This window comes from Danio rerio, chromosome 16 (assembly GCF_052040795.2).
Source record: "Danio rerio strain M-AB ecotype USA chromosome 16, GRCz13ab, whole genome shotgun sequence".
NCBI lineage: Eukaryota > Metazoa > Chordata > Actinopteri > Cypriniformes > Danionidae > Danio > Danio rerio.
Window position 1 is genome coordinate 7978335 of NC_141036.1, and position 9922 is coordinate 7988256.

Here is a 9922-nt window from a genome sequence, read left to right on the forward strand (position 1 = left end):
ATTGCAAACACAACTTACTGATGTAAATTCTGAATCCAATTAGCATATAAAACACTACATTCCATTCTATTTTAAAACACATAGCCTTATTAACTGTTCATTAATAAGTCATTAAAATATTACACGTAACGTAAAATGAATTAAAAGTGGTTTGAAATAAATATTCGCATTTGTCGGTATTAGATCCAGAATAATTTATGGTGTCACTTACTTATGTAAACATAAATCCTGAATCCAATTTGTATAAAAAACTTCTATTTTAAAGCAGGTATCCTTCACTGCTACAAAATGACATTAATAAGTCATTTCAGCATTTTAAACTTTAAGCTTAAATTAGTAATGACTGAAAACGTATTTTCTGTATTCCATCCACTGTAATTCATGCTGTTATTAGATTAGATCTCTGGAGTGGTTTCAGATCGCACATACCTAAAATAATCGCAAATACTCTAGTACTTTATTGCGTCTCAAAGCAGCGAGCAGCCTCTGGGTTATAATAATTCCCTCTAGTGCAGCTGGAGGATTTGGTTTCTCTGTGCGCAAAGGAGAGCGCTTCACAGGACCTTCAAGACGATCATATCTCAACACAGGAATACACAGGGCGATTATTAACGCAGCATTCGTTCACATATACGATTCACACTGTTAAGATTATTCATAATCCACAATGGATCTTTTACCTGAGAATAACGTGACAGAAGAGGTTCTGGAATACCCGGTATGCTCGGAATGGAAGGAACATCCCGAAGGATCGGTGTTTCATCTCGCGCACATTTTGCTGGTTTTGGGATTTATGGGAGGCAGTGGCTTTTATGGATTACTCTACATGTTCTGCTTTTTAACGCTGGGCTTTTTCTGTTACTCGATCTGGGCTTGGTCTGACCCCTGCACGACCGACTCGTTTTCGTGGACTTTTGCGCTTTTCGCCTTCTGTTTGGGACAACTTATCCACGTGGCGTACCGATTACGAAGCGTCACTTTTGAAAAGGAGTTCCAGGATCTGTACGAATGCTTATTCAAAAAGCTGGGGGTGTCCTTAATACACTTCGGGAAAATCGTGGAGTCATGTGAAGGCGATGTGCACACTATTGAGAAAGACCACTTCTTCGCCATGGAGGGTAAAACGCCTATTGACAAACTGTCAGTTCTTGTTTCAGGCAGGTGAGTGGATTAACCCCTGGTGATGATAATAATAACAACAGCCCTTAGTGTTCTTATGTGTGTGTCCCAAAAATTAAAGTACTCGTTTACTTTCCCTTAAGTGAAGGAAGACATTTACATGTTTCTTTATTCTGTTGAACACACGCAAAAAAGTATATTTAGAGGAAAGCTAAAAACCATATTGACTTCAATACAGAAAAAACAAATACTATGGAAGTCAATGGTTACAGGTTTTAAAAATGTATTAAAAAATATTTACTTAAAATGAGTTGAAACAACAAATTAGGCTACTTGTTTTATGTGCATTCTACTTAAATTTGTAAAAGCTAATAACTTAATTCGTCTTATTGAGGGTTTTTGGGGACAACTAAATTGTTTTTGTTTAATCCACTTACAATTGTAAATAACTATAAGTTAACTTAATTCATTCATGTTGCCACAACACAAGTCGATTGTGTGAATTCATTCTTGTACAGTATTCTTTAAAATACACTATAAATTGTAACATGTCCAGTTTACTTAAAACAAAGTTTGGAAACCGATTGCCTTATTTTTGCAATAAAAACTTACAAGGAAATCTTAAATAGGTTATTGTTGCCTTAAAGTAAGAAACCTGAAACTTCCAAAGTAAACTAACTGGTAAAAATCAAGTTAGTTTAACAGAAAATGCTTAACATACTCTTGAATATTTTTAGGTTTTATAGTAAGATTACTTTATTAACTCTATTTAACCAATACAGTTATACCATGTTCAGTTAAGTAAGTCCTAAGTAATGTTGTAAACATTTTAAGTAATGTCAACTAAAGAAACTCTGTGCAATCGGTTTCCACATTTGCTTCAATTAAACTGAACATAAAATATGTAGTTCAACTTACAAGTAATAACAATACAGGTCTTAAATGTAAACATTTTATTTAAAAAAAAGAGCAGAGTTTCACAATACACTTGTGATATTTTAGTATCACAGTACACTTGTACAAAATCCATTTAGGTAAAAACCTGTTCAAAAGTGCACAATAGTGCTGTAAAATACTGCAAACAGCAATAGAGACAAAATATAATTAAAAAAATGTAAAACCTTGAAATACAAGGTTCTAAAATGTTTGAAAATCTATATTTATATATATATATATATATATATATATATATATATATATATATATATATATATATATATATATATATATATAAAAACTTAAAGTACTTGATAGGAAAAAATATATAATTAAATTAGTGTAATTAAACATGCCATTGCACCAGCACCTTTAAACATGGCAGCATAGACACTCACAGAGGAACAGATGTTTAGCTTTAAAGCTGATTTGTTAGACTGTGGAATTAAGATTTTCCTACAGAGAATATCACATTAGTGTTTTCAAAAGTATTGAGTTGGCTACTATTACTGAATTTTGGTATCAATCAGTACTGAAATATTAAACATTTGAGGCTATGAGCTCGTTCTTAGGGCCTACTCACACTATGCCATCCGTACCGTGCCCAGGCCCGTTTCCCGGATCGTTTGAGAAGTGTGAGTGCGCTGAATCGGGCTCAAGCACGGTTCACTTGGCCGGCCCTGGCCCGGTTGGAAGAGGTGTGCCTGAGCGCGGTACACTTGGGCTTTGGCGCGGTACGCTTGTGTGTGAGCGCGAAACGCGCCAAAGCCCGAAACCGAAAGCGAGACGTGACTTTTAAGGGACTGTTTGATATGGATTTATTAATCATTCTTACTGTTCAGTGATCGCAAACTGCCGTAGTTTATTAAAGACGCAAACTCCTCACAGCACGCCAGCTGCGCGCCTTCAGCAGATCTCCTCATTCCTGCAGCACGAGAGCTTTGATTGTTTACGAGCGCCAAAAGTGGCGGATCTGTTCGGTAAAATATCTGACTGTGTCCCCGCATCCCTAAGGACTGTTTGGCGAAATATTTGACTGCATGTCACTGCATAACAAACGACTGAAAGGATATAACTAGAGAAATCTCCACTGTGCTGCTAAATGAGAGCGTATGGCAAGCCGTTTTAACATTTAAACCTTGTTCTGACTATCCATAAATATATTTAGAGATATAATTATATATTTTGACAAGTCATTATTATAATTCGACTTGTCAGAATGACAATTAGAGATATCTGCAATTACAATTGTACTAGTACGAAATCAGATTGGAGATATCTGCAAATATATTATGACTAGTCATATTCCTCCATTGACTTCCATTGAAAAATATTTGCAGATATCTCTGAGTTTTGACTCGTCAAAAATCCAATTCAAGATATCTACAACTGTAATTCGACTATTAGTAAATTAATTAGAGATATCTTCAAATATATTTGTAAATATCTCTAAATATTACGAATTAAAGACATCTGTATGACTAGTAAAACTCAGTTAGAGATATCTCTAATTACAATTGTGACGAGTCAAAACTTATTTAGAGATATCTGCAAATATTTTTCAATGCAAGTCAATGGAGGAATATGACTAGTCATAATATATTTGCAGATATCTCCAATCTGATTTCGTACTAGTACATTTGCAATTGTAGATATCTCTAATTGTTATTCTGACTAGTCGAATTATAATTATGACTAGTCAAAATATAATTAGAGATATCTCTAAATATATTTATGGAGTCAGAACAAAGATTTAAATGCTAAAAAGGCTTGCCATAGAGAGCGCTTCTGAACAGCGCAGCAGCGATGACGTAAGCGTGCCGTGGCCCGGTATGGTGTGAGCGCGGGCCGTCGGGGGAGACGGGAGGGGGGACATGCGTGCTTTGGCCCGGTTCGAGGCAACTGTACCTAGTGTGAGTACGGCCTTAAACACCGCTGATTGGCCACTGTGTTCACATGCTCAACAGAAATGTAAAAAATAAATTTTGCTGCTTGTTCAAACTACTTATTAGAAATGAGCCGAAACAACACAATTATTGAGCTTTCTTTGGGAAACGTAATGGTTTAATGTTCAATCAACTTAAATTAGTAGCGTTATCTTAACGGATTTGTGTTGGGACTACATGAATGAATTGTGTGCAACCCTGCATTTTCTACTGTGTATTCTCTTGTGATCGACAGACAGAAGAAAAGACACCCATAAAGGTTTGAAACAAGTGAAGAGTAAATAAATGATGACTTATTTTAATTTGAAGTATTAGGTGAACTATTTAAAGAAAAGATTTACGACATTTTATCACTAAAACAGGATACGAGTGACGGTGAACGGGGAGTTTTTGCACTTCATCTATCCATTTCAGTTCCTGGACTCTCCAGAATGGGATTCCCTCAGACCCTCAGAAGAAGGTTTTTTTCAGGTAAATATATTTTAATACATCATTTGCTCGTCTGTATGTTTTGTTATTAAACGTCTTGCTTCATTGTAGGTTACATTACGCGCGGATATCCGTTGTCGGTACGTGGCGTGGCGGAGGAAGAAACTGTACCTGCTGTTCGCGCAGCACCGCTACATCGCCAAGATCTTCGCGCTGCTGGTGCGCAATGACATCGCGGAGAAACTCTTCTCCCTGAACGACAAGGCTTTCGACATACGCGGGTTCCGCTATGATCTCCGGTTACCGAGCTTCTGTAACGGGCCGGGCCCAGAAATAGCAAACACAAATGAATCTCGGCCAGTGCTGGGACAGAGTGAAACCAAACCGGCAGAAAGAGACTCGTGAAAAGCGCACACTCGAATGTCTTAAATGATTGTGGTCCTAACTTTTTATTCTCCATTTTTTATATATCTTGAATCTGCGTGAGAATGTATGAGTGCTTCTTTTTTTTTTTTTGTATATTATTGTATTTAATTTTAGTTTTCACAGTTGGGACCCTGGACCACTAAACCAGTATTACGTTGCACAGGTAAATAAAAATTATTAGAGTCTTTCATACAAAATAAAACATTAGAATAGTAAGGCATTGATACAAATGCTTCTTATACAGTTGAAGTCAGAATTATTAGCCCCCCTTTGATTTTCTTATTTTTTTTACATTTTCCAAATTACAGTATATCTAACAGAGCAAGGAAATTTTCACAGTATGTCTGATAATATTTTTTTCTTCTGGAGAAAGTCTTATTTGTTTTATTTCGGCTAGAATAAAAGTAGTTTTGAATTTTTTAAAAACCATTTTTCTGACAAAATTATTAGCCCCTTTAAGCTATATTTTTTGATTAACCACAGAACAAACCATCGTTATACAATAACTTGCCTAATTACACTAACCTGCCTAGTTAACCTAATTAACCTAGTTAAGCCTTTAAATGTCACTTTAAGCTGTATAAAAGTGTCTTGAAAAATATCTAGTCAAATATTATTTACTGTCATCATGGCAAAGATAAAATAATCCAGTTATTAGAAATATCTTCTCTCTGTTAAACAGAAATTGGGGAAAATTAAACAGGGGGCTAATAATTCTGACTTGAACTGTATATCAAAAAATTTTTTTTTTTATTCGTACGCCCTGCTAAAAACTTTACTTGGACAACTTTAATGGTGATTTTTAAAAACATTTATGTTTGTTGGACATCACTCAGATTCCAGATATTAAAATAATTTTCTACCCTGTAAAAATGATTGATGCTTTTATTTTTTTAGCTGAATCAAATAAACTTTTCTAGTCATCTCAACTTACATCAATCAAACCGACTAAAAATATAAATTTAAACTTAGTGTAACTTAAAAAAAATTACTGGTACCTGATTAACTTATTAAAATAAGTTAAAGCAACGTAAAACATTTGTTGTCTTGACTTTTTGTCCTTCGATTTTTTTACAGTGTAATAGCTACAATATCAATAGAAAGCTTATTCAGCTCTTTGATTATGTCCAAATCTTAATTTTCAAAAAAGCTGACCCCATATTATTGGTTTTGTTGTCCAGAGCCACAATTTATTTAAAATTTCCAGTTTCATGAGAATATGGTATTTAATAAAATATTATTGCAGTGTTTTTCTAGGCATGTATTTCTGAAAATGCTGTTTGGATGTATGAGAGATCCCACATGAAAAAAATATTATAGTAGTTTGTTTTGTGGTAAGTACTAGTGTTTCTGAACCAACGTATTGTTTATGAAGTTTTCAGCATACTGTAGTATAAAATAGAGAACTGATAAACTGTTATAAATACTATTGTACACTTTATGCTATACTACGGTTAAACTGATGTATTGTAGTATAATATTTAATTAGTATTGGGTAATATTTGCTACTATTGCTGTATCACCATATTAACAATGTGCAGATGAATTTTTTACTATGGTTAATAAACACTATTGTGTTACTATAAATTGCTGTAGTATTTTTTCATATGGGATTCATATAATTTTTGTGAAACCTTTCCTATTAAAGCACAAATATGTCAGTATATCTACTTTATCCATAAATGATTTCACAAAATAAGAATACATGCTCTACAGAGCTCTGTGCCGATGTGATATTTGACTGTTGCCTGTGTCGTGTTTGCTTTACACACATATTAATTGTTCATCTTAATGTTCATTATTGTATGGAATAAAATAAAAATGATAAACAATCAACAGAGGTCATTCCGGAATGGCATAATGTGCAAGATAAGCACCTTGTCACTTTCGCTCACAACATTCCTGGAGCTGTTGAAGTTATGGTAAACATTACTTGCAGGTGTAGCGTCCATCAGAATCTTGCCGGAAGTAGTAAATCTGGGTACTTCTTGCATAGGTTACTGCTTTTCGAATACTATGAATTCGGTCAGAGTGGCGCTGTGGGAAGCACGATCGCCTCACAGGAAGAAGGTCACTGGTTTGAGCCTCGGCTGGGTCAGTTGGCATTTCTGTGTGGAGTTTGCATGTTCTACCTGTGTTCTCGTGGGTTCCCCCTTGGTGCTCTGGTTTCCCCCTCAGTCCAAAGACATGCGCATAGGTGAATTGGGTAGGCTAAAATTGATTGTAGTGTATGTGTGTAAATAAGTGTGTATAGGTGTTTCTCAGTGTTGGGTTGCGCCTGAAAAGGCATCCCCTGCGTAAAACACATGCTGGATAAGTTGTCGGTTCATTCCGCTGTGGCGACCCCAGATTAATAAAGGGACTAAGCTGAAGAGAAAATGAACGAATTCGGACCTACAACTCGGATACTGTTTTTATCGTACTATATAGTAGGAAAGTATGTGATTTCAGGTTCAGCGAAGATGAACGTGGAGCTGCTTTTTCATTGGTGTCTGAACACAAAGTGCTGTATGATAAGTGCAACAGAAGAAGTGGAGAGTAGCAAATAGGATTTAAAGGTGAGTTTAAAGGTGCAGAAGGTGATTGTCTCCAGAAACATTTTTTGTTGTGCTGGTTGAAAGTCTCTTCACAGTCCAATAGTACTGATTAAAGTATGATCTAAATGTGTTTATATGTATTTTTATATGCTGTGTAATGGAACGTTCATCCATCCAGACTAAAGAATGTTCATCCAATTAAATATTGTCGGGCTGACAATTCTAACGCAATCTCGCATCAATTCGGAACTTTTTGCTTTAGTGGCTTATTCGTATGAATTCGTATGATCTAATTCGTACAATTTAGTACGATTTGCTCTTCACCCAATGATGGTTGGGATTAGGGGTGTGGTTAGGTGCCACGCCTCTTTTATAAAATCGTACATTTTCGTACAAATTAGCCACTAAACTGACAAAACGTAAAATACTTACGTTTCCTCGTGAGATCAGGCTGGATAATTCCCATAATTCTGATAAGTAGCCCAAACTGTCTGTCAGCAAATGTAGATTTAAACAACTGCGCACCCTTTCATGCAGTTCCGCCGATGCACGACACGAGTGACAGCGCTAAAAACAAATGCTGAATTAAAATTTTTTAAAGTCCATAATCAGTATTGGAGTTACTTTAACACACTGGAGGAAGGACGACGCTATGGCTGAAGTATTTCTTTTAGACATGTTATGTTTTAAAACTATTTAGGTGACGCAAAGCTGATGTATATTGTGTTGTTTTGGGTTATATGCACAGAAGTGTTGTTCAGTCACTGAAATCTTCCAGCGAAAGATTGATGTGACTATCTTTAGTTTCATAAGGGACCTTTTACAGCATTGATAATTTATCCAATCATTCATTCATTTCCTTTTTGGCTTAGTCTCTTGATTAATCTGGGGTCACCACAGTGGAATGAACCGCCAACTTATCCAGCACGTTTTAAACAGCGGATACCTTTCCAGCTGCAACATCCATACAAACTCATTTACACTCATACACTACGAACAATAGCTTACCCAATTTACTTATACCACGTCTTTGGACACAGCCTCCAGAGCGCCTGGAGGAAACCAACGTGAACACGGCAAGAACATGCAAACTCCACACACAAATTCTAACTGACCCAGCCGGGTCAGTGCTACCCACTGCACCACCATGCTGCCCAGCATCGATAATTTAGTTTAGTTTAACAACAAAACATAATAGCGCTGATCCGCCTAGCCTGCTTTACTAAAATTGGAAAATTGTTTTTTATATTCACATCGGTTTATTTTAGAACAATGACAGCATGTGACACGCTCCCTATATTGTTTACCATACTGTGCTGAATATTCTGTCTGAAATAGCATGTTTGGCTTAGTAATAAGTGTAATTTAATTGTATTAAGTGTAATTTGAAAGATATTTTGCTAACAGCTTAGCATTTGGGCAGATCACCTACTGCACCTTTAATTTCACTTTTCTTTCCTGACTTGCAAGTTCATTAAGTGCCATCTAAGGTCTGGGGGTAATTTTGTTCACTCTGATCAACGCTGATGAAAATCGACTGGGTTTGAATGCAGATAAACGTCTCGAAAAATGCTGATGATAAAAGTGAGCGAAAAGTGTCCCGTTGTGTACGAGCCCTAAGCAGTTGCTGATCAGAGATGACTGCGACATGCCATGAAAGCAGTGGAGCTTTTATTATGCCACAGTCAACCGCCTCAGATTCTTCTGGTTTAATCACGTGAGGGAAGAAACAGCGTTGTTTGCATTCATTCATTCTCTTTTCGGCTTAGTCCCTTTATTAATCTGGGGTCGCCACAGTGGAATTAACCGCCAACTTCTCCAGCATATGATTTACACTGAGGATGCCCTTCCAGCTGCAACCCATCTCTGGGAAACATCCATACACACTCACACATATATACTACGGACAATTTAGCTTACCCAATTCAGCTATACTGCATGTGTTTGGACTGTTGGGGAAACCGGAGCATCTGGAGCAAAACCACACGAACTCCACACAGAAACACCAACTGACCCAGATGAGGCTCAAACCAGCGACCTTCTTGCTGTGAGGCAATTGTGTTATCCACTGCACCACCGTGCTGCCCATCACCGTTGTTTTATCAAAAATACATTTTAGGGTTCTGTTATAATCTAGCTCTGTGCAGTGTAGTAAATTAAATTCAAGTGTCTAAGGTTTTAATGTTTTTTTTTTTAAACCAAACCTGAAATCAAGAGTGTATGATATCATATGGCGAACACACACACAATTTTATATGCAAAAATAAGTTTCTAAAGGCAATACCTAGATTTAATACTTTTCTGGCTCAAATTGCACTCAATATGGAATCTCTTAAGCTTATTATTAATATTAATATTAATATTAATATTAATAATAATAGGGGCGGGCGAGGCAGTGTCGCAGTAGGTAGTGCTGTCGCCTCACAGCAAGAAGGTCGCTGGATCAAACCTCGGCTCAGTTGGCGTTTCTGTGTGGAGTTTGCATGTTCTCCCTGCCTTCGAGTGGGTTTCCTCCGGGTGCTCCGGTTT

The 9922-nt window shown here is 36.5% G+C and overlaps 1 protein-coding gene across 1 annotated transcript; it reads left to right on the forward strand.

Moving 5' to 3' along the window:
- The first annotated feature begins 552 nt into the window (after positions 1–552).
- popdc3 (popeye domain cAMP effector 3) lies at positions 553–6692 on the forward strand. Its single transcript, NM_001001848.1, is given in 3 exon segments — positions 553–1161; positions 4364–4472; positions 4542–6692. Coding segments are annotated over 3 exon segments (897 nt in total). The 5' UTR covers positions 553–667; the 3' UTR covers positions 4836–6692.
- The last annotated feature ends 3230 nt before the right edge of the window (positions 6693–9922 follow it).